Source organism: Lichenostomus cassidix, chromosome 10 (genome assembly GCF_008360975.1).
Source record: "Lichenostomus cassidix isolate B80296 chromosome 10, HeHo_3.0, whole genome shotgun sequence".
NCBI classification, from domain to species: domain Eukaryota; kingdom Metazoa; phylum Chordata; class Aves; order Passeriformes; family Meliphagidae; genus Lichenostomus; species Lichenostomus cassidix.
Genome location: NC_139491.1, coordinates 12,555,277 through 12,581,074, shown reverse-complemented (window position 1 = coordinate 12,581,074; position 25,798 = coordinate 12,555,277). Strand labels below are relative to the sequence as shown.

Genomic DNA, 25,798 nt, shown 5'->3' with positions numbered 1-25,798 from the left:
TCTGGGATATGATAGATGATCATCAGGATCAACAGCTGAATGTGAATTAACAGCTGAATGTGAATTAACAGCTGAATGTGAATTAACAGCTGATGTTCCAGGTCTTTCAGCTGTCTACACCACAGTGTAAAGGAATGATTTTCAATGATAACCCTTAACTTCTGGATTCTGTTCTGCAGCAAGGTCAGGTACAAATCTTCTGACAACTTCAAAGGACACTGCACATTTAGAATACATAATCAGGGCTGCCTCTATTTGCATTTTTCTATCTTTCAACTGCATGTGTAGTGTTTGGTGCTTATTCTTCATCTGGTGCTTCTGAGTGCTGTGGTGCAGCAGGCCAGCTCTTGTAATCACACTTCAGAGACAAGGGGAAGCTGTCACAGCACACTGGATAATTTACTTGAGACTACACAGGAATTCTACAGCAAAGTAAACAAAGGAAACTGAAATAGATCCAATGATCTACTGGGTTTTAATCTTAGACCATCCTTTCTCTCCTTAGAGGTTATGTATAAGTTAAAATCACTGAAAATCCAAGATTTTCGCTACAGGTTTTGACAAAAACCTGAAATAGGTGACAAGGGGGGATTACCACACATCCTTTAGGAAGATGCTCAGTGTTGTGTAGTACTCTTCTAATCTGAGAAGCTCATATTTTACTTACTACTGTAAATACTTACTGTGACTACTTACTGATTTAGTTTTGAGTTACTTTGCATTGAGAGAAGTTCTGTTGCTGCTGTATAAATTAGTAGTTTCCCTGGCAGATACACTTTGACAGTTCATACACTTAAAGGGATTGTTTTCCATAATTTGAAGAACAGGAATTAAAAAGCTAATTTTACTGCAATGTCTATATTAGTAAACAAATTAAGACTTTACTAACAAAGGAAAAGATTTTCCAAGAAATGCATTTCACTAGGGAATTATTCTGTCTCCTTTGGAGTGATACATACAAAATACAAATTTAAGGCCACTGGAATATAAACATTTAACAAACACTAAACACACAAGCATTCACACTGAACATGATACATATCAAGGAAAACACAAAATACCAGGCAGGCAGAAAACTCAAAATTTCTTAGCAGATCATGCACAAGCTAGAAAATCACCTTGTTACTGCGTCTACAGAGGTCAATGTAAATACTTTTATCAGAGGTTGTTGTGATAACCAGAAAACACAAGTATCTGCTAAATTCACCTGGAGTTGAACTTAGTCCAGCCAAAATCGGATTAAATACTAATGCCAGATTGTGGATATTACACACATTATAGAAGACTGCATGCAACTGTTAAACGCTTTCGAGGCTTTGTGCTCACAAATGGCATGAACAAGTCAGTGTGTGCACAGCTGGAGGCATCTGGCAGGACATCCAGCCCTGTGTGTGCACATGCTCATGCTCACCCATGAGGTGGAGGGAGGAGGGCACACAAAGAGGTATGCGGGCTGCCCGGCCACACTGGCCATGGGGGCATCGCTAAGAACATGTCAGCAAGATTTTTAAATGCTGCTTTTGTTGAACTACTGGAAAATATGGTGATTTGAGTGTCTCACCAGAACCAAAATGTGCACTTTTCATTTATTTTACCATGCTTTGCTAATGTTTGTCCCCAGGCATCATCCAAATATGCCACAGCCATGACCTGCTGCTTTTTCTTGATATGGTAGAGCTAAGATGGAAGCATGGAAGTGAGACAAAAGGCAATGCTGATCAGCATCTGAGATGATGTCATATAGGGATATACAGACATGAAAATGAAGTATTTACAGTACTGGGGACTTTTTCTCCTCAAGTCTCATCTGCTTCATAGAGTTTGATGAAGAAGGAATGAAAACTACCAAACCACCCTGAACATTTTTCAGGAAAATAAAAGGAAAAGGCTCTACTTGTGCATATTATTTTGGGGAAAAAACACAACAAACCACCAATGAAACCCATCTACAAGTGGCATTAGTGTGCCATATCTAATTTAAGCACCAAAAGAGAAAAAAACCTTGTGTTTATCCCTTGGATAAATGCACTGTGGATTCCACTGACAGTTCACAGCATGTGTGGACTAGCCTTAAAATACATCGGGCTAGGTTGCTCATGTTTCAAAATTGGATTTTTTAAAGGAGCAAACTTATTTCATTAATAATGAATAAATCATACTTTTCTATCAGTTCTAAACTTTCTTGGCTTTTCTAGGCTCACATTACTGTTATTTTACCATCTTCTTAAATAGCAGAATTAGCTTTTACCCACAAGGGAATATACTCATAAATTTGTTGGCACACTTCATAGGATCTGTTGATTGTGGACTATTATACAGATAATTAGAAGTTTGACTTTTTCTGAATGCTGCACCAAAACTGAGAACACATTTGCTGAACAGCTGAAAAAAATAATAAATATTTGAACATCACTGTTTCCAAATGCTGCCTGTCTAAAACTGTGAACTTTTTTATACACACAAGCATTGGAAAAGAGTTAAAAATCTGATTAATTTGGCTGCTACAATGTGTTAGATTGAGGTATTCCCTGCTGTAATTTAATGTGTGCTAGCATGGACATAATCTTGTTAACTGCAAATGTGGTGGTGTTTCTGCAGCAAACTACAGAGATGCAAATTACTTTTGCATGTGTTAAATAGAATCTCTTTAATCTGAATTGCATTTATCTGCAATTTCACAGGTCTAATTGCTTACAGTTTCCTAGTGGGACCACCTGGTTACTTCTGTTCAGATAATAGTTTTACATTTTTTCTGTATATCTAGCAAAGATAAAGGTATTTATCAACTCCATGACTTTAGTGGTTCTTTTTGTCTCTGAGGGACATCATCCTCCCTCCACCCACACCCTTGGGACAGTGACAGGTTTGGCTGCCACTGCTGGGAGTACACTTTAAAGCACTTGGGTCTCTGACTTTACAGATGTAAAGATGGACATTTTAGAACTATTCTGCTGAACTCTGGACCTCCATCAATCCATCAAAGTCTTTCAGATCATGTATAGATTCCTGTAAGAATTCCTAAGCTTTATATGTAAAGTTGGAACTGAATTTACTGAAGTGGGAATATGATTTATCTACAGTAAATATAATGTTGTCATAAACAAACTCCTTTTGCTTTACACCTTTTTTTTTGATCCTAATTACTTTAACTCATTTCTGCCATGTTCTGTCATCTGGTGAAAAGCAACACAAGAATTAACTTCTCTTCCTTCTCTTTTATCAGCTTCCAACTTGTCAGGCATGAAAAAAACATTTAGTGTAAATGTATGCATTCCTTTTGGATGAAACAAACAGGAGCTAAACCAAAATTCTATGATGATGATCTGTTCCCATGTTTTTGGGCTTGATTTAAAAAAACCCAAACAAGCAGTGGGTGGGATCCACTTTACTACTCTTTATTAAGGCCAACTGTTCTCATTGATATGATTTTTAAGTACCCTTCCTGCTTGGCTGCAGCAGAGGAGGACAGTTAATAAAGGAACTCATCTTGTTCAGACTATTTTATTTTAATGGTGGGGGATCTGAGAAACCAGTTTTTTCTCTATTTATAGAGCTCCCTGCCTACAATGTGCAATAAGCCTACTCTGAACACAGGGACTGCTGCTTGATTGTGGTTATTTTGACTGCACAGTTTGAAAGACATACTGCTCACAGTGTGACACTGAGGAGATTAACAGCATTTAATTTTTCTTAGAATTAGTTTTGCTTCAACTCAAATAGGTCTCATTATTTTGCTGAAAATCATCTGACTTTTATGCCCTCCACAAGTGAAATATTAAACTGTTTTTTCCCTGCAAGAAAACTGCATACAGATTTTATTGCTGGCTTGGTTTCTTATAAGTACCAGTTCAATAAGCCAAATTGGCCATTAGTAGTTGTGCCTTTGGAATAGTGAGGGGAATAAATATTCTAATTTGAGGATAAACATTTTAGCAGCATTTTGATATGGGCGAAAAAAAATTTGAACATGAATGTACTTTTCTTCAAGTTGTCCTAAAAGTCTGAATGTATTTTTAAGATCTTTTCTCTTAGACTGTGAATCAGAGGTGCAGAGATGCACTTCAGGCACCTAACAAAGGGATTATAGAAAAATATATCCAAATTGTCTCCGAGGGTTGTGTGTTGCACCATATTTCTATGAAATGCTGCTTTGATACTGCAGCACCTTCATTATTCATCCTCATTAACATCAAAAGGAAACCAAAAATGGATGAGAAGTCATAAGAACTTTTGAAAGAAAACTGGTATGAAAAATTCGTAAATTTAAAAAAAATTATTACGTAAGGCATTAGGAGTAAATGAAAAACTAATGTTTTCTTGAGGAAAAGGGGACATTTTAGAAATTCAAGCAAATATTCTGGTTGAAAATAATTTGATAAATATAGACATGAAATGCAACTCAGCTTTCCTCTGCCCTTGTCATTATCCTGATTTATGGACACTTAGCTGTTTTTATGAATCCTGGCATTCAAAAGTAAGATTGGATCAAAGACCTAACACAACAGTGCTTTGCACAGAACATAAAAGCATAGAAGACAAGATTAATTGTAATATTTAGAGAGGGAAAAGGGTTTAATATAAACCACAAAATCAGCCACTTATAGATGATAAATATCCTATTTTCAAAGTTCGGTAAGAAATTTGCAATGACAAGGCTGCAGAAGCTGATTTCAGGTTATTTGGAACAGGAAGTATTTTTGCCATGGCAGTTCCACGGAGCTGTTTTTGCCTCAACAGAACCTCCCCTCCCTGGAGTGACTCTGCAGGTTCACCTGGAGGCTGCAGTTCTTTGCATGACACAGAGGATCCATCTCACCTCTGCAGTGTCCCACTGGGGATGTGGAAATATGAAATGCTGTATTTTCCAGTTTTCTCTACAGTGTGCCCACATTAGATCAAAGTTTTGTGTATCTACCCAACTACAGCCTCAACAAGAAAAAGGATGATGTATATGTAACTTCTTTTTTAAAGCCAGCTTCTGATAGTAAGGGTAGGATATTCATGTTCTTAACATTGCCTCTCAGTAAGAAGACAGGATTTTTTTCTGGAGTTTGAAGATATGTTAATTTATTCATCATGTTTCAAAACAGTAAAAGACTACAGTCAGGGAATTATTAACTGTTTATGTCCCTTAACTGTTGAAGGACTCCAGGCACTTTTAAGTCTTCTGAAATGAAAAAGGGGGAAAAGCTGAGGATGTTCTGGACTGTTGAGTAACAGCTCTTGTTGAAATGGTATCTTGAATACAAGCAGGCTCTCAGATACTGAAAAGTGCACTTAAAATATTTTTAAACTCTGAAAGGCTTTACACTATCTGCCTAGTAAAACTTTTCAATTTAGTGTCAACTGAATGCCCAAGCATAGCTCTTTTTGATTTTAGATAGTAGGGAATTACACAAATGCATCAATGGAAATAAGTAGAAAATGTGACTGTTCTTAGCCTTAGAAAATATGGTCAGGAATAATAAAAGATGCTTACTATCACAAACCTCATAAGAGAATCTCTCTCCTTCTTTCTTCTGCTCAGTGGATTGCAAGTCAAAGGCATTAGACAAAGACAATGACACATTACAGACAAAACGTACCAATACAGAAAAAGCAAAGTATAGTCCAATACAAACATTAAAATCAAGCTGGCACTACAGATTGCCACACAAAACACCCAGTGCTAGTAGAACGTTACAGATCATTAGCATGTGTCTGTGAAACAGTGCTAGGTCATTAGGTCCAGTATTGTCTGGGCAGTAAATAGGTCTTGCAGACTTTTTAAAAAACACTTTGATTTTCTTTGCAAGTAGAAGTGAAAGCTTTGACTAGGATTTGACTAGCAAACATGGTGCTAATGATCTCTAAGGAACTTTGAAGGAACCAGGAAACAAATAAGACTCACCTCCTTCCCTCCCATGGACTCAAACATTTTCTCAAGCTGGACTCTTAATTGCTGAATGTTGTTCATCAAGATACAGGCCTAAGGAGAGAGCAGCAAACGTGAGATAGTGCATAACCAATTCTTCAGCAGCCCTACATTCAAAGAATTATAGAATCATTACGTTTGGAAAAGATTTCTGAGACCACTGTCACCCATACAACTGTGTATTTTAGAGGAGGTTCCCATCCACTGCTGCCTTTCTTTCCCACTTAGCTGACACTTCTCTTTGCCTTCTCAGCCACTGACAGCTCACTAAAGGCAGTGCTGCCCTCAGGGAATTTGATACCAACTCCCAATCAGCTGGACAGCCTTCAGATCCCAGGATTTCACATCCTGAGCTGTATATCCCAGGTAGTTTCTAGTCACAGCTAATACAGTTACATGTGGTGGATTAATGCATCACCATTCCTTGGAGAGCAGAGACCACAATGATCAAAGAGCTTTGGGAATGACAATAGGCTGGGAGGAAATGTGACACTGCTTGCTAGACCCAGCCTTTGCAGAAAACTGTGACAACACTGTAACCCAGATAATTACTGGGTTAATTATTAGAATAAATCAACAGGCAGTTCTGTTAATAACAGAATAATATTTTAGAAATATGCATTTTTGCATGACTTGAAAAGTTGACGAATAAATTAGGCAATAGAACTCTGTAATCATATTATTTTAGTCTAGAAATGTTGCTGTTTAAGCTCATTTTTTAAAGGCAGAGAACAGAGCCACAGTGCAAAAGGCAGCAATTTCTGTATTCAGATAAGGTTAAAAGTAAAACATTAATAAAATTAAGGAGCTAGTTAAAAAAAATAATGGAAGAAAGAACCTACTACTAGAATTTTGCGTACTTGGATAACATATTCTGGTTTGTTATGGTGCAGATGAAGCACTCAGACAATACTTACTAAAAGAGCTCTGCCTGGTCTAGGCTAGTGTGTTCTAGTGCAAGACTGGATTAATTCAGACACTGAAGAAATGCATTTCAATAAAACACATATAATTTTTTCAGACAGCAAGGTGGTGATGGAATGATTACAGGGATTGATACTCATTTGTACCTTTCTAGTTAATAGCATGTTCCAGTGTAGAGCTGAAACATGATGGGATCAATAACATGATTTAGCTTTAATTATTGATACATTACTCTCACAGGAATTTGGTGTCACAGTCCTTCTGAACTGAAGAAAAAGAAAGAAATTTGGTCTATTTTCTTACTACTTAGATTAGTCATTTGCAGCAAAGCATGCTGTTTGTCTTCCTACAAAATGCAGCTGGCTTTGGATAGCTGAAATGTCACCTCTGTGCCCATCTCTTCAAAAATCTGCAAACCCCACTTCTATTTGTCTATCTACCTTCTATTAACTTGCAACCACTAAGACTGTATCATCCTTTCCTGTATTATCTCCTGACTTCTAACAAACTAATTATTTTGGAAAATATCTGCAATATCACAAATCAATAATTATGAAAATTATGATTTCTCATGGGAGCATAAGTAGCTGAATAGAACTTCTTGGTCCTTTTGTTCCAAAAAAATGCAAATGCCTTTGGCAATATATTGAAGCTAAAAGAGAACTACTTCACACTGAAGCAGTTTCAAAGTTTCCTTTGAGGCTGGCTCAGGTGGCTCTTTCAGAGCCTAAGCCTACCATGGCTCAATGAAAAAATTGCTATTGTTGTCAGTACAGAACATTACTTGAAAACATTCTCATTGTATTTCATTATCACCTTGCCCTTCAGAATAGTCTGTGCAGCACTTTGCAGGAATCAGACAGCCAGATGCAGCAACATGTAAAAGTGAGGGGCAAGTACAATACAAGAACCCATGTTTATCTGTAAATGCTGACAGGAGGTGGAAGATAAGAGGCTGTTTTTACATTTGATAAATATCTTTATAAAAAGCAACTCTGATATGCTTTTATTTGAACAGTTTATGTGCACATTTTGTAGTGTTTAATAAAATTACTGCAAGTATTGACTTGAAAAAGAATGCCAAATTCTAATTAGAATCATAAAAAGTATTTGTTTTAATCTCTTCTATCAACTCTAATGCAGATGAACTTTTATTGTAGCTGAAATTACCAGATCAAATGGACTTTTATTAAGCTAAAAGTATGTATTTCAATGAGGCAAATTCTGCAAAAAAAAGTAATGTCCCCCAGAGGCACTTGATACAATATTTTATATCTGGTCTAGTGGAAGGTGTCTCTGATCACAGCAGGGTGGGTGGAATGAGATGATCTTTAAGGTCCCTTTCAACCCAAGCCATTCTATCACTCATAGGCAGATAAATTCCATCTAAAGCCTTAATCAAGGTAGGCACACTAGGATGGTTTCAGAAATTAACCACTCCAACAATTAAAAAAATCCTGTTGGACAGGCCAAAAGACTACACAAACAGTTTGACTTGATTCAATGCCTTACCAGACCTTCTAGAAAGCAGTGAATTTTATTTAATAATAATATTAAATTCATTGGAACAACCAGTAATTGATACTTATCTGCAACAGATGTATTTCTAAACTCTCTTATTGTGTGTATGTTGGTGACCTGTAGAGCATCACACTGCCCCTCACTACAGAGAGCAGTGGCAGGAGGGAGCCTGTCCCCAAGTCATGCCCAGGGATGTGACAGGAGCGTAGCTGAGATGTGACAGAGGAGCGTAGCTGAGACCTGTGATGGGCTAAGGGATGCACCACTAAAGATGAACAGCCTGAGGATGGGGCTACAGTTATTGATCCAACAGCAGACTGATCCAGCTGCACAAAACACTGCTAAGTACAGCAGACATTGTGCTAAAAGCTGCCTGCCATGGGACAACTAGCTTTGATCGAGTATCAGTGGTATTGAAAAGCCAGTTTACAAGTATAATTTTCCTTGGCCTTGTTAAAGTATTGAAAATGTTTCCATTTGCTCAACCACATCTTTAGTGTCCTCATCTTATTTATATCTGAGTCCATGGCAATCTGGTCCTTCATTAGGGACTCCCTTGAAAGCAGTGAGGGAACAAAACAGCTCACGATTTTCTTCTCACCTCTGCATGGGCAAAGCACAGTGAGTGGCAGCAGCAGCAATGTCTGCACACATTCCCTGCACAGGGAACAGTGATCTTAGAAACTCTCCAATGCACAAATTGATACAGAGAGGCAAGGCAATGCATAGTGAAAAACCTAAACAAAAATATTTTCTCCTGTTTGAGAGACGAGATAAAAATACATTCACCATGTTCACCATAGTATTAGGCTGCTATCCATGGCATGTTTGTGGCCACTTGTAACTATTTTTAAGCTCTAATACTGAAATTATTAACTAGGATTATTAACTAATTTCACTTATTCCAGCTTTTACACATCACTGTAAGCAGCTATGAAAACAGGCTGACTTCTCTCCATTCATATTTTTCTATATAAAGAAATGATTACATTTTCAAAAAGTACAGTAAGTCACTAAAAGGTAATTTCTGAGGCAGAAAAAAGCCACAGCTTCTTACTCACCACGTTTTCTTTATCACAATATGAGCTGAAGTAACTTGAAATAATTGCAGCATACTGAACAAGTACTTTGTTGATAGTCTAGAAGAGGAGAAGAATCTTTTAAATGGTAAATTTCAGAATGTAAACCAAAAATAACAAAAAAGGAGGTTTGTCTAAATGATAGGTTTTACAGGTGCTTACACATATAGTATATTATATTTTTTAGATATAATATAAACAATCCTGCGAGCACATTTTCAAATCCCTGCACAGCAGATGGTGGGTAGTTCTTCATGTAATGTAATTTTCAATAGCAGAGGTAGTTTAATTTTAGCAGTACTGGTTTTGAGAAGCACTGAGAACTCTATTCCTTGCAATGTACTACATAGTTAATGCAACAGTAGCAAGCTCAAAAAATCCTCCAGGGTGACAATACATAGACTAGAAATATAATGAAAAAATAAGACAAAAGGAGCACTGTTCAAAGCCTGGCAATATGAGTTACTTTGCAATAATCATGTAAATAGGAACTCTGCAAATGGAGAATTGTTGCAACGGAAGAACAAAATTAAATGTAAATGTGAACTTTTCTAAAGCCAGCAGGGTTATAACGGAAATTCAGAGCTCGTGAGGAAATGTAACTATCCAAATAGAAAGCTGGCAGAGTTGAGTTTATCAAACAGCAGGTGAATAACTACCACCTCAGGACTTCAAACACAAATACTTTATTGCCACAACTTGAATTTTTCCTTCACTTGCTAATTAGCCAATTGCATTTCACTGAATAGCTCCACTAATGGAATTGCAATCAATTCTTAGCAAGACAATAACTGATTATGTATATGCATACATATATGTATAAAAGACATAAATATGAAATCTCAGAGAGGATAGAACTTCTCAAACCATTTTAACACAGTAGACAAAACTGAGCATTAAGCTACAGACAGTGTGTCTTTCTGAGGATCCCAGTCAGATAGAAAACATTGATTCCAGAAAACACTAGAATCACTTAGCTCTGAAGTACGTGGCAGCACAGTGTCTCTCTCTCTAAAGCTTACTTGAGATGCATTGACTTTAATTTACCTTTGCAAATCTTCTCATTAAATGAGAGAGTGCTTCTGGATTAGGACACTCTAGTTTCCTAATAATCTCAAAGCTCTGATTGAGCTGTGTGAAGACATCAACCACAGAGCAAGAGAAGAGGGCATGATCTGACGTTTGCTGAAACTAGAGAGAAACATTCAAATGTTAACATTTGTTCAGAGATCAAAACTCTTTACTGATTCTTATACTTGAAATTCCTCCTAGAGTCACAAAAAGTAATAAAGAAAAGCAGGCTTCCTGATAATGCTGAGAAATGTGGCTTTTCAGATGTTCTGATACTTTCAAACTTCTTCAAAATTAAAACAAAATTTTCCTTCATGACATCATTATCACATCATAGGTTAGTGAAATGACACCATAGAAAAAATTCTATGGGGATTTAGGCAGAGGGAATAAGAACAGGAATTTCTCCATAAGGTATCTTCCAAAAACTTTTATCTCCTGAAGTACAAGAAGTATTGAGGGACCAAATGTACTTTTGCTTTTGTAATAATATAGAACTGTCTTAATACTTTATTTATTCTCTTCTTTAAAAGTAAAGGCTCACCCCGTCTTTTTTATCTCTTTCTAGTGCTCCATGAAGAAATTCCATTGAGACATCCTCATTTTCATCCAGCCACTGAATGACAAATGGTTCAAACCACCTGAAAATTAAAAGCAATTTTCTTAAGTAGGTGGATTTCATGAAGATCCCGAGAGGACAGATGTCATACTATCCAGCAGTTTGGATAGTATGTTTCTTCATATCTGTTCTTACAGCAAAAAAATCTAACAACCTTGGAAAAATTTTCGTCACCAAAATGCTGCAGCTACCAAAAGGCTGTTCAGGCTTCAGTTTCACAATACTCTCACTGGTATACCCTGGCAATGTAAAATTAGCAGTAGCTAATTCACTGCCAGTGAAGTATGGCAGGTATGCAACTTCTATCAACACTGGCTCTTTGGTAACATATTTTTTATTTGCATGTGAAATAACTTGTATAAAACTTTGTTTTAGTAAAAATCAGCTGTGCTTGATTTTTCTTTAGTATTCTAAAAAATTTAAAAATAGTAACAGGCCCTAAACTATCTCAGCAAACCAGAAGACTTGCAGAAGATTAAGGACAGCCCATATAAAAGGCCAGGACTGAATATATATATATTGCAGGCAGAGAGGTGAATAGAAAACCAGCAGCTGAGTATGAACCCAATCCAGTAAGAACAATTTCAGTAGTAGATCCCATCAGCATCATATCTTTATGCAAATTTGGGTATAAAACAAATTCAAGGACCTGGTGCTGCTGTTCACACATCTCACACCTTCCTCAGACATGTTCTGAACAAAGCATTTTGTCATCTCTGAAGACCTGAAGTTACAACAGCTGTAGAAACCTATGAAATAGCTAATTGCACGTGTAACACCTGGATTATTTCACTTGCTAGAATGAAGAATTAAAGAGAAGTAAGTGCAAAAATACTTGTCAGTGCTACACACCTTGAGATCTTGCACAAACCTGAGCATGAATATTTGACCAAAATAAACCTTGCACCAAGCCCAGACTCATGGAAGCTTTCCCACACACCACTTACAGAGAGTATTCAGGCACTGCATCCTTGAAAGCTGAGAGTTCTCGCACATATTCATTATAAAACCATTTCACTTTGAAGTGCAAATTCATATAATCTGTGCTTTTGCATAACCGCTGCTTTTCATGTTCTGTAATAGAAGGAGTGGAAATAAAAGCACTTAATAGCGTTCTAACAGTAAATAACATTCTTGTGCCTCAGTGCACTGGTGACACAATAATACAGGACTTGCATTTTAAAGCATAATTGGTTTGATTTTTCTAGAGGTAATAGTACCCACAGTTTCAATTTTCAGGATCTGAGTACCCTTAGAAAAAAAAACAAACCAAAGACCAAGCCACAAATTAGGCTCCTCACCTCTCTTTACTGCAGTGAGAAAAACCCACAAATTTGCTGACTTACCATGCTCTGGATTCTTCTTTGGCTGTTACAAAATGGTTAAGAAGCTTTTGAGTGTCAATTTAGAAAAGACAACCAGAGCTGTGTAGTAGCCAGAGGAAAGAACAGCTATAAATGCCAGTCCTACATGAATCTGTGAAACCTGCAATGGCAAATGGACTGCATTCATCAGAGCTAAGAAAAAGAGAGAGGACACAATTCCACAGCTCTACAGCCACCTCATTTATGGCACAAATAGAAAAGATAGTTCAATAAAGTGTTTTTGAAATTTTTCAAAAGGACTTCACCTCCTCAGTGTCCTCTTGCTTTCCCAATACTGAATATGCAGATAGAAGTGGGAGGCAGGAGTCAAGGAACCACTGTAACCACTTTCTGCATTTTTAAAGTCTGATTTGTTTGGAACAAATGTCCATCTTTCTTCCAGGATTTTGATCTTTTATTTTAGCTTGTACATGATGTTCTGCATTCTTCACCTGACCACTGCAGACCTGGACAGCTCCATTCCTCTGCTCCATTAGCTAACAGACACTTTATCCTTGCTCAAATTTCATTTCCTTCTCCCTCAGCATGAAACCAGGGATCCACAAATTTTGGGCACAGTAATCATACCTTCACTTACTGCCCACACCTTCCTAAAATCTCCACAGATCTCATCTGTTTGAGGTGTCATGTCACTTGCACATTCTTCCCTAAGCAAAAGAGTAACTTCTTTTCCCAGCTCCCTTAAAAAATGACCTAATACAGGTGCTCAACAGGAATGATGTCTGTGTGTAAATAGTATGTATTAATAACTTACCTCTTTCAAACCTCCTTTTTGCTCCTTACTTCTGCTTACTTTGCAACACAGTATTATACAAATCTCATATATATTTGGACGTGAACCTAATTTTCTGTAACAGCAGGAGTATCCCATCCTCTGTCATACACTTGAATGTACCACTGGATTCTCTGCCAGTGAAAATGCACTATAAACTACACATTGTGTGTTTCTCAGGTCTAGCCAGGTACATTAGAAGGAAATTTTCAGTTTTATTATTATGCCAAATCAGCACTCCCATAGTATCATCTGCCATCCAACAAGTGTTTCAGAAGCATTTTATTATGCAGTGAATTACTAGGTTTTGTGCAAATCAGCTTATGAAGTGCCCCTGTGGGCTTTTATTGCCTTTTTAGCATTGCAGTAGCATTTTCACCTTCACTACCTTTCCATCACACTCAAGAAAAATCACTAAATCAGTTCCTGTCTAAATATTGCATTTATTCATCTTCATGCTACTTGAGAGTACTACAAATTCTCCCCAGCATAGTACATTGTTCCTAGCCTTAAACAGAACCATGGAGAGAAAGATGTTGCCTTCTCTCATGGTTCTGAGGAACATTTGCTCTATAAAAGGTGTTCTTACAAGGTAGACCAATCTTTCACTGAGAACAATTATGTTATTGTTATGAAATTCATTGCGCATCTGCTTATTAAGTCATTGTTAAAAATATAACTTATATTGCATTCCAAAGGAGTGGAATTTCTGAAATGAATAGCACTTTTTTTTTTCATTCAAGCATTGCATAAATGGGTTATTAGATTATACTATGTAACTTCAGAATGTTTGCTATAGTATCACAAACCAAGGAAATGCTTACTTCAATTTTAGAAATGAGCTGCTGCCACTAATTGGCAAACTTGTCCAGGAGGGTACAACTTACACGTACCATTCATTAATATTTTCTTTTTAAAGTTAAGATTTATAACACATTAAAAATGAGCACAAAAGTAATTAATGAATAATTGAACTTTTTTCTCCAGGCTGTTATGCCTTGCAGAGAGTATCTAAAGAGTCTCCTAGGATATTACTTCTACTTACATATAACTGAAAAATGCATCCACAATTCCTGACATTAATGTATGAGAACATCAGCAAACACTTCATATGACCTATGAAGTCATTTAATATCCATACATATTCCCTCTTCAGTGCATGTAAACCAAGGAACAGAGCAAACAGGTGCCCATGAGTCAGCCTGTGATGATTTTAACTGGATAATAGATGGGTTTATCCATGGTAACCATGGATTTTGGTTACAAAGCTCAGCAGCATCACTGTAGGTGTTCTGAATTTAGATTAGGACCGATGGATGGCTTCCTTAATTTCTCAAAAACTTCCACAAGCTAATGCAAATGTGAGCCAGCATGGATACATGGATGCATTTTGGAGTTCTGTGTCTGTTTTCCAGGAGGGAAAACTAGCCCCATGTTTCCCTACACAGATATATCCATTTTGGGCTTTCTGGAAGACAGATGTAGTAGCTGCACAATACAACTCTTTTTAAAAAAGTCTACTCTTGCTTTGCAAAATTGTTATACCTCTGAGTCAGTCTGGAACTAAACCTGACAATTGTGTGCAAATGAGCTCTCTGGAGAGATGATGACAGAAATACCTGAACATTCTCATAATTGATTCTAGGAAAGGAAATCTCCAGTACAGCAAACCTAATTCTGGCAGTGATTTTATTTTGTGCTGCTCCTTTTCTAACACATTCTTTGAAGTGCAGAATATTTTTATAAGCATCTATTCACCTAGTAAGTTCCATAAAGAGGCAATTTTCAGTTCCCATGCAGGCATATTGTATATCACTGTGTCATGCATCCATGAAAAAAATACTGGTAAGATTCTTATAAACTGCAGTATCTGTAAACTTTAGCTGTGTGTATAGCAGCACTTCAACTCCTCTTAGGAATTGCAGTTCCAGTAAGTGTAACTTTTAACATCACTGGTGACACTTGGGGGGCAAGATCTCCTTAGGGGTGATGCTGAAATGCACATGTGCTTTCCACAGGCTCACAGCAACAGAAATTGTAGCGGCAACCACAATGAAAACTGGATGGAACCTCCATCTCAGCAGTACAAATTACAGAGACAGGAACCTCCTTGAGAAGGCTTCCAGTAAGCAACAATGCTGAAGGAAAAAAATAAAAATCTGCTCAACTATTTGTGTAACAAAGAAAGAAGAGGGATTGTTTTAAAAGCTGTAACCTGGAATGCATTAATGTATGCAAAAGAACTTGGTGTGTGATGGAATCAGCCACAGACACTCTATCTGGCACATAATCTAATTGCAGGCAGCAGTTCTTTTAGAGAAAAAATGTATAAAGAAAAATAATAGGAAGGACTATAATCCAAGGCACTTTCCTCACAGGCCTTGACGAAACAACAGCACTTTGGAATCATGTTTGATTTCTTGCTCATTTTTTAGCAACTGCTAGGGAAAGCTGAGATTTTCTTAAAGCAACAAATAAAAGTCATAACGATGACTTACTAAGCAGAAATAGCTGCATGACACGAAAGACATAATGTCATTTAACAAATTGGAATAGAATCTTGTTCACTACAGAATCCTTCTCTCTTTTTAACCTTGAGGTAATAACATCACTCTGAGTTTCCATGTTATTTTTGATATGTATTAGTTACTAAAAAAAGAAAAAAGGGTAATCTAACAACCTTCATAGAAGATGAACATGTTAAATATTCAGATAATCAAATTGATATTTTGTTCAACTCTGATTTTCCTTATTCCTGAGCACAAAAACTCAGAGCAATTTCTTTTTCTACAGCAGTTTCCAAGCCAATATTTTTTGTAAAAACATATAGTTAAGCTGCTTGAAGGATTGTAATAGATGGTTTTAAAGTATATTTCAAAGCTTTATGAACAAGAACTTCAAGGAAATTAGTCTGTAAAAAATGACCAAATTGACCAAATTGACTAGATACACATAAATATAATTATAAAAAACCTTGTCCAGTTTTCAGGCTTTATAGGTAATGCTTCAGGGATTAATAACTACCATAAAGAATATTTATGTGTAGCAAATTAATTACATCACAGTCATCTGACATATATGTCTGACTGACATATGTACTATTGCCCTAAAGTTTATTAAACAGAAATGATTGAGACTAAGCATATGGGATTTGTGTTTGGATTAACTGCAAATTTTCCCATCAAAACTCAGCTGTTATTTTCAACCACTGCGACATAATTCCATATTATTTGCAATAATTACTTACCAATCTTTCTAGAGACTACCAGCTGCTATCTATTTCTTCCAGAACTGCTGTTTCAGAAAACCTTCTATTTCCAAACTTGCAGTCTTATAGATTGGGAAGTATAATTGGGAACACATATAGTTAGTGGAAGAAAAGCTCCTATAAGGCATGATATGGATTGGGTATGAACTGGTATTCCCTCTCAAACTGTGGGAACCTTACACCATATAATGCACCTATGTTTTGGATAAAAGTATAAATTATTAGTGCAGCTGATCCCAGTGCAATTTCCCTTCAATACAAGAGTGGCTGCAATACCAATTCCTCTTTTAATGTGGGTATTATGTTTACAGTGCTCTAGACTTAATCCCTGTACCACTGAGAGCAACCTGAAGCCTCTGGTTGTATGAATGTAACAGTGGTCAGGCCACAAATGAAGAAAAATTTTAACTCAAACAAAGTTCAGATCTGATTTAGAGGGAAACATTACATTCTACTAGAATCTCATCCCAGGATTCTTGTATTTTGCTTAAGGCAATGGAAGTCACTGGTTATTAACTGAAATACAGAGTAGAACACAACTAATTGATAATTATGTATAATTTACATTGATTTTTATAACGTGAAATACTACTGACCTTTCCGAAAGGGCTCTTTGTGTCAAGATAAATATAATAAACCCAAAACCTGAAAAACTTCTGTCACTGCCTCCTTTTTGGATTAGATTTATCTCTAATTTGCATCTAACCCTCCTCTAATTCTCTTAAAAAATACTCTGTATCTTTCACAACAGATTTCTACATAGTCAATCTTCCTCTGTGTTTACTTGGAAATTTTCATCAAAATATCTTTGGACAGTTCACAAACATAACAGACTGCACCTGGAACATCCCTGTGGGGCAAATAAGCTGTACAAATGGGAAACTGAAGTAAAAGGAGACCAAGTACACTTCCTAAGGCAACACGCATAAAGAAAGGCAGCGTAGATCTCGTTCAAAGATTTCCTTAGCATGGAGTCATGTTCCTCCCTGGACAGGAGGAGTTACTGGAAAACATCACAGAGCTCCTGGAGAGGGTCCAGCGGAGGCCACAAAAATGATGAGGAGTCTGGGGCATCTCTGTTGTGAGGGAAGCTGGGCCTGTTCAGTCTGGAGAAGACAAGATTGAGGGGGGAGCTCATTAATGCATTTAGTGTCGCCAAGGTGGGTGCCAAGGGGATGGTGCCAGACTCTCTGTGGTGGTGCCCAGCAACAGGACAAGGAGCAATGGCCAAAATCTAAACCTCAGTGCGAGGAAAAACTTTCCACTGAGGGCAGCAGAGCACTGATCAGCTGCCAGGGAAGGTCATGGAGTCTCCCTGTCTGGAGACATTCCAAACCTGCCTGGATGTGTTCCTGTTGTGACCTCCTCCAGGTGACCCTGCCTGGGCAGGGGGGCTAGACTGGATGATCTCCACAGCTCCTTGCCAACCCTCAGAACTCTGTGACAGACATCAGGGAATAAAGACAGAGTGTCTTACTCTGAACGGTGAGAAAAAACGGATTTGCTGCTCTTTTTTGTCCTCTTGCCTACAGTGGAAGTGGCTAATCAATCCCTGACTTAATGCAGTGCACTGTAAAAGCTGAAATGACATTGCTCTTTATATTCAAAGAGAAGCTCTCAAAGCAAGAGGCCATTTGCTCAGAGTGCTCTGCTTTGCCTGACATTTCACAGCAGGTGCAAGAGAGTGCAGGGTCAGCTGCCTGGTGTCTGAAAAGGCAGAGCTGTACATGATTTCCTGAGAGAGGCAAATGTCTCATGGGAACTTCAAGGGCATCAACTACCACTGTTATATACTACCTGAGAGATGCAACATGCAAGATCATGAGGGATGTATGAACCTGCTGCAAACTACCCTATCCTCTGCTCAAAGCATTGCATTTGCCATTTTTTACCTGCTGTGTTATAGTTATATTGCCGAAATGTTTCGGATTACCTAGGCAAAACAACTTTGATATCTTATTAACATTACTCTGTTGTTTTTTTTACTGCATATTTGAGGTCCTTATTACTCCTATTAGTCTCTTCAATTAATCACTACTTCCAAAGCCAAGTATTTCCAGAAAAGTTCCAGAAAAGTGGATGGATTATCACCAAAAAGGCAATGCAAGATATGCAGCTTGATTATACATTAACTTATTCTGTTTTGCTTGCTGCCAAGACAAAGAAAAACACCAGTACTGCAAATAAGTGAATAAGATCAACCTCATTATAAATTTCACCCTTCAATATCATATCAGAGTGAAATTTGAATACCATGATAATAAGTAGATTCAAAGATATTCAAAGAACAAACATTTGGGGACAAAATTCTGTCTTTGGATATACATAGCTACTATTGATTACAAAAGGAAACAAGCACTTGCTTCCAATGAGTGAAGTAATCTGAACTGCGCTCTTTTACTGTTGCTGGAATTGTTGCTTTGTAGATTTATTGATCAGGGAAAGTGTAAGGAAAAGGAAGCTAGGAATGAGGCAAAATAAATTGTCCTTCCTATCTGATATGAGATCTATTATTATATTTAAAGCCCTGGTTCTGAAGAATATGACTGAAATTTCAAATGCTTTATACTGATGTTTCAACCTCTATTCAAAGTAATAAAAGAAGAAAGTAATAAAAGAAGAAAAGTAATGCTAATATAGGAATCCAATTTATAGTGATTAGGTTTTCATAAACCTTTAATATGTATAAAAACTGTAAAATGAAGAGAGAATATATGCCCATCCATGGAAGTGCTCAAGCCAGGTTGGATTGGGCCCTGAGCAACCTGGTCTACTGGGTGGCATCTCTGCCCATGGCATGGGGGTTGGAACTAGATGATCTTTTAGCTCTCTTCCAAGGCAAATCATTCCATGATTTTATGATTTGATAGTATAATGCTTGAATCCAAGATGGAAAACAGAATAAAGGTAACAGAGCACTTCAATAGCATTGGAACTTAACTACTGAATATTCAGCTTTGCATCTTCAATGTAATTTTTGTGACAGATTTCTTCCATTTACTTATTGCTTAATTTTAAAAAATAATGTATCTTTGCATGGAGGAACCCGATTCTCTGCTCTTTGCCTTGTCACAAGTGTCCAAAATGAGCATAAAACCTTATCAAACAGGCATGCTTGCATTTTATAAGTAATTAGTAGACTGAAGTACAAAACAGGAAGAATCTGACAGGGAGATGAATGTGAGGCTGCTCTTTAATAATTACCCGTGTTGGATCTGGCTCTGCCTGCAAAGGCAAAACCACAGAGTTGTTCTCTAATTCTTACCCAGCAAATTGCACTTAAGGCCTATTAAAAGATAATGTGGAAACACACAGTTTTAATGGATTTATTCCATTCTCCTGGGGGTGAAGCAGTATCAAATGTTTAGTTTAGAACTAATGCGCTTGCCCATAAAGAGGGAATTTACTTCAGCATCTATAGGAGAAAAAGACACAAGTGAATCTCCACAAGTGGAACAGTCCTGAAAGTAAAAGACTGAGTCTTCAACCTAAGAAAACAGAGACTGGGAGAAGAACAGCTGTTGTGCGAGAAAAGCTTTAGAAGAGTGTCTTAGTAAAAATGGGGAAGATTAAAAATAGCATACAGGTTGCTTGTTACTTTTAATTTTCTTTAACTCAAATATTTTATTCTAGATGATAAAAAAAGATATTTAGTTTCAAGAAAGCCATTATTCATTACTGTTTCTCAATGAAAGAAGTCCAAAATATAAGTGGATTCATGGTGTGATGAGCTCACAGAATGCAGGAAGAGGTGCAGCACTTACATTCAACTGCTGTTGTGTGAGAATTATGCAGCTCCACTCTGACAGAGATAGAGGGAAGAAATCCCTCAAGCAAACAAAAGGATGAAAGTTTTCCCCAACCAGCAGATGCAGAACTGCACTAAACAGTGCAGGTCCTTTAAGGGACTGTCTGAGGGAACAAAATCACATTTTTGCTTAGAGGTTTTGGTTTTGTTTGTGGTTTTCTTTTCCTCCCCCAGCCATCAAATTAGTTCAGACAAATGATATAACTCTAGCTTTTGTAAAAATGTGAGAGGGAATAAAGTGGTATCATCTTTGTGGTAAAAAATTGTGATCAAGAACAAGAATAAAGCAGCAGCAAAATATTCTTCTGGCTTGAGATACCTAGCAAACTCTGGGGGAAGTCTTGCCTGCCCCTGCTGCTCCAGACAGTACACAGCCCCTCCAGCTGAACAGAACACTCGTCCCTTCAACTCTTTGGTTTGTGGAAAGGACAGGGCCATGTGAACTATAAATAACTCATGATTATTAATGTAGGGCACCATTTACACTCATAACCTATCCAGCATGGTGGTACTAGTATAAGTTGACTAACAAAAAATTGCCTTTGTCACAATTAGGCAAGGAGAAGTTTACACACTACTTTTTAAAAGTAAGTGCTTTAAGAGTAAGAGCTAATAAAAGTGTTTAAGAATAAGACTAATATTCATTGGTTAAAAAAAGAATAAAAAAGAACAGAGCTTTCATTATTTAATATATGGGACAATACACACTGCTAGTATTGAGTGACAAGTTTAAGACTATGCAGTGAAGTCAGGCATTTACTGATACACTACCCTTTTTCTACGCTTTTTCTAGGCACTGTGAATACACCTACAGCCAGACTAGAGAAGCTTTAACTTACTAAGGTTACTGTAGACTTGTACTGTGGTAATATGCATTGTTCTGATTATGGTTTAATGTGTAAAATCCAAGAAAGTGGTTTAGAGAACAGTGAAATGACAGATATAAAGGGCATATCCCAAGTGCAAGGTTCTGCCATACCAGAGATCTCTGATGCAGTTCCAAGTAAGATGACACATTGCTACAGCACAATACAAAGCCATGAAGGAGTATTAACTCAGCCCCTGGGAACAGTTCTGTCCACTTAATCTGTCTTAATTACTGGGTCTAATTAACTCTGACAAAAATTGTGCAATTTGGTATGGCTATGGTGCTTTTTAGGCAAGCTTGGAGATCTCTACTTTGCCCTTGATGGGTAGATTCTCATACTCATGAAGCTCAGCCCCTTAGGATGTACAGCATGTACCTGCTGTTATTAACATCCTCATCTGTTATGGGGACCAAAGAACACTTCTACTCCAAAGAACTTCCCTCTTCTTCCATGTCAAAACTCTATCTTATCTGCCAAAGGAAAGTTTAAACCCAACTGTAATCTCCTTGTCTTTGCCTTTACAGACTCTCTGAATTACCATGAGACCACAGAGGACTCTTAATTCCTCAGGTGTCTGGAAAGATAAGCTCAGAACACATTTGTTGAGAAGTGCCAATGCAGGAATGAGACCAACTAAAAGAAAAAGGTTTCATACTTTGATAGTGACGAAGCCTTGCACTCTTATAGATGCTGTCTTCTCGTCATTTGCAAAGCCTCAGTCTCACCTCCCCTCACCTCTGTAGCCTCCCTCTAAGCCAAGACTATATTCTGTCTTAAGGGAAACTTTGTAAATTGTAAGTCTGGAGTGAAAATAGACTTGAAATCTGCCACCAATTGGTGTGACCTTTCTCTGGGCAGCATTGGCCTTTTTGGTTTTTTTCTGTGCTGTCTCTGTGCTCAGCATCAACTCACAAACCTGCCTCTTCTCTTTCAAATTATTTTATCAGTTTTTGTCATAGAAGAAGTATCTGTCAGAGGAACAGGAAAATAGTATCTGCTTAAGCACTGAGGACAGCAGCAAACTTGGAAAGCAAACCTACACTAAATACATAAAATGGTGGAATGACTATCTCCTTTTCCTATTTTCATAAGGCCTGCAGAATCTTAGCTCTGCAGGATGGACACTGTCTATTGCTGTATTTACACAGCAGCTAACTAATTTCTGGCCTGATTCTGGTGTTGACTTCTGGCCATGACCAGAATTAGATTATCATAATAACAGCAATTAGGATGTTCTCTTTCTAACAGACTGGATAGCTTCAGACATTTGATCTGACCTATTCAAAACTTAGAGAACTGAAAGGTCTGAAAAAAGACATTTCTGAGGACAAAGAAAAAAACCGATACTTTGCAATTGCATGTCTAATTTCAGCTCATTACTCTCATCATCTTTTAACCTTTGCATCTTCATACTTGTAAAGGAAAAGACTTCCTACCATATGAAGCCAGTAACAAATCACATGCTGGTGAAATTCTTTCTCTGTTTTCATTCATTTGCAGCATAAATATGGAATAATTGGGGGATCAGACAGTACAACAATATTACCATCCTGTCAAATCAGATGTTTGTATAAACTAAATAGCAAACAACAATGTATAATGTATCACTGATACGTCATGAATAACCTGAAAAGAAGAAAAAAAAAAACCCAAAGGGACCAAATCTAATGAAGACAATTCTCAAAGAGAAACATGAGATACCTTCTCCATGCAAAATCTATACATGAAAATAATCCCAAGCTCCTTAGATCAGAAAAAAAAGTATAACTGGTCTGAACTCAATTTGTTAAAGTTTGCTTAAAACTTTTAACACTCTGCAAAGGCTAAACATTTTAATTTACTTAAACTGGAAGAAAATCGAGAATGAAATTATGAACTCAATACCAGATTTTAGTACAGTTTTGTTTCCAAGGCATGCCAGCTTGGCACAGTGTAGCCCTGATCTTGCCAGCTGTGGAGACTTGAACTGTGCTTTGGGATGTCATTTCCTCCCTCACCAGAATATCAAGCTGTTCCCCAATGCCAATAGATTGCCTTGGTACTCACAGAGCCATGGCTTTGCTCTTTTCTAGCCAAAGGCCACTGCCATGGAAGCTGCTGTCCCCTCTGTCTTCTCCATGTCCCAGCAGCAGCCTCCTAGCTGCAGTGTCCTGGCAAGGACCGAGGCAGAAGAGAAGGCAGAGGGTGTGTGGTGCCTGCTGTGTCCCTCACAGGGCTGCTGGCTTGTTCTGCTGAGAGGTGGGCAGAGGGCACTGCTGGAGAGCAGCAGCTCTGCAGTTCACACATGCCCTGAGCAGAGCCAGGAGGGATTTAGCTGTACAGGGAGGGGAGAGAGCCTGAACAGCCAATCTGAACTGCACTCAGGAACACGAATGGAAAGTGGATGCTCCAGTATTTGCTGTCTTCTTATCTCCTGAATTTAATCTGATGGGTGTGGCTGGATATCTTTGGGAATACATTAAGTGGGTAAAACCAGAAACAGGATTTCGTATTAGCTAATCTAATCTTTTTTATCACATGAGCAATCCTTTTGCAAACAATGCTGGACCAGTTCATTGCTTCTTGATTGGATACAGAAAGGAATCAACTTTGTGACACAAAAGATGCTGCTTCAGGAGATTAATACTAAATTGGAGTAGGGAAAGATTGCAATCACAGCCCTGGACACTAGGTATGAACAGATGGTAGCCTGTGTTAATAACTTGGAAGGCGAGAGTGGCATAGCAGAATGCAATGCATTTTAATGAACTCCATTAAAACCATGAGGACCAACTGTGAACATATTTAGGGATTGCTTCTAATCTTATAGAATTTAAAGAAAAAAGTGCAATTGCCATCAGCAAATGAGATAAACCGAGTTTGTAGAATATCTATGGAAAGAATTAATAATTCAAACCCCAGCAAGGCTGGGTAGAGAATCAGCATACTGATTTATATTTTGTGATTAGATTTATTGAGGTTCCTGTTTAGGAATGAAATCATAGACGGTGAAATTGTGTATATTTATAATAATTTATACTAATTTCAAAATAATAACGTATGCTATTTTCAATTTCCTTTAATTATTATTTATATGCAGGAACTGTTTCACTAATGATTCTGGGAGCAGCTTAGAATTCCTAACACCAACAATAGCATTTCCTCTCCTCAGAAAGTCAGTATCCACAGCAACACAGAAATGAGACTGTATTTAGGGACTGATCTGGAACACAAAAGTCAAGTGCCTTCTAGACCTCTCACTGCAGAATAAAGATTAATATTAATATTTGTTTTAAAGTCCTGATTCAGTGCAACCATCCACACTTCATATATTGTATAATTAACTCTTTCTTCAGAGCTTCCTATTCTGTTCTTTACAACCAAGAAACAAACCATGGCTTGATCTGAAGCTGCCTTTTGAGTGATCAGTGTGCTTAACAAAGAGAGTGAGTGATGTTTTGTGAATTATTTTGTTGCAGTACGGAATGTTTATAATCCGATGGCTAAAGCACTACAAGCTCTGCGTGCTCAGGGATGTCCTTGTGCAGAGTGTAACTCCCCAGCCAAGGTTATGAAGTCATAACCTTGTCTTGGTTTTTGGAAATACTCAGTAATCTGTGCTAACTATCTGTAAGGGAATCACACCACTGAGTTACTGAACAGCTATTTTCTGATGATGGCTGTTTCTGACTGACAGCTTCTCTTGTCAGACAGAAGGTTGTTTCACTGATGGAACCAGGAATATGTTTTAATCCAAAACAGTGGCTTTCACTTGGTCTTCATGTTTCTGAGCTCTTGGAAGCTTTTGCCCTCACTGACCACACTTGAAGGATGATCTGCCTGACATCCCATTCAAATAACACAATGAACAAAACAAAAGTAACACAACAGCAGATGAACAAAATAGTTCTTCCATCAATAGCCATTCTAGCCACTCATCTTTTCTTTCTTTATCACCATAAAAATCTACCATGTCATCAAAACACCACCGCACTGATATCATCACATTAGACATTCTGGAGAAAATAATACAGAAGTAAACATTCAATTTCTTTTTTTAAATCCTTTATGCTTGTTGAATTGCATTGTGGTTTAAATCCAACTTAATATATTTTTTTTCAGCCCTGTCACACTTGCTCCATAGCTAGTAGCAGACTTGACTAAAGACAATGCCAGTTTCATACAGGTATTTTTGCTTGGTTTGCTGCAATAACCATATATTCTGGTGTTTGAAGCCATTAGCTGGAGACAATCTGCTATATAGAAAAAGCCTGTGTATTTTAACAATGGTTAACCACAGCAGTATCTTAAGAGACAAAATGAAACTGCATTTGATTCTGTTGGAACTAGAATGAATACATCCTGCCTTGTGAACACAAAAAGATTTAATTATAAGTGTGTGCTTTCTCTATAATTTCATTGTGCAAATGTTCCTTATGGGCAGGTCGGCAATTTTCATCTAGTGAGAAAAACTGGAGTATCTACAATGCTCTGTAGCAAGCATATGTGTGTCTCTTTGGACACTGAAGATTTTTATCAGGTCTGAGAAGCAGCATTTCAAGTCACAGTTGTTTTGCCTCTTTCTTCCA

The 25,798-nt window shown here is 37.5% G+C and overlaps 1 protein-coding gene across 4 annotated transcripts in view; it reads right to left on the bottom strand.

The window, feature by feature from the left end:
* The window catches only part of UNC13C (unc-13 homolog C), a 138,591-nt gene that overhangs the window by 25,893 nt on the left and 86,900 nt on the right, over positions 1–25,798 (bottom strand). For 2 of the 4 annotated variants that reach the window (XM_085070669.1, XM_085070670.1), the window contains exons 19-24: positions 12,076–12,202; positions 11,054–11,150; positions 10,486–10,629; positions 9,421–9,498; positions 5,891–5,968; positions 5,490–5,519 (exon numbers count right to left, since the gene is read on the bottom strand). In XM_085070669.1, coding sequence (XP_084926795.1) covers positions 5,490–5,519; positions 5,891–5,968; positions 9,421–9,498; positions 10,486–10,629; positions 11,054–11,150; positions 12,076–12,202 — 554 coding nt within the window. The remainder of the gene's footprint in view (positions 1–5,489; positions 5,520–5,890; positions 5,969–9,420; positions 9,499–10,485; positions 10,630–11,053; positions 11,151–12,075; positions 12,203–25,798) is intronic. The other 2 variants (XM_085070671.1, XM_085070672.1) reach the window with 1 other exon arrangement.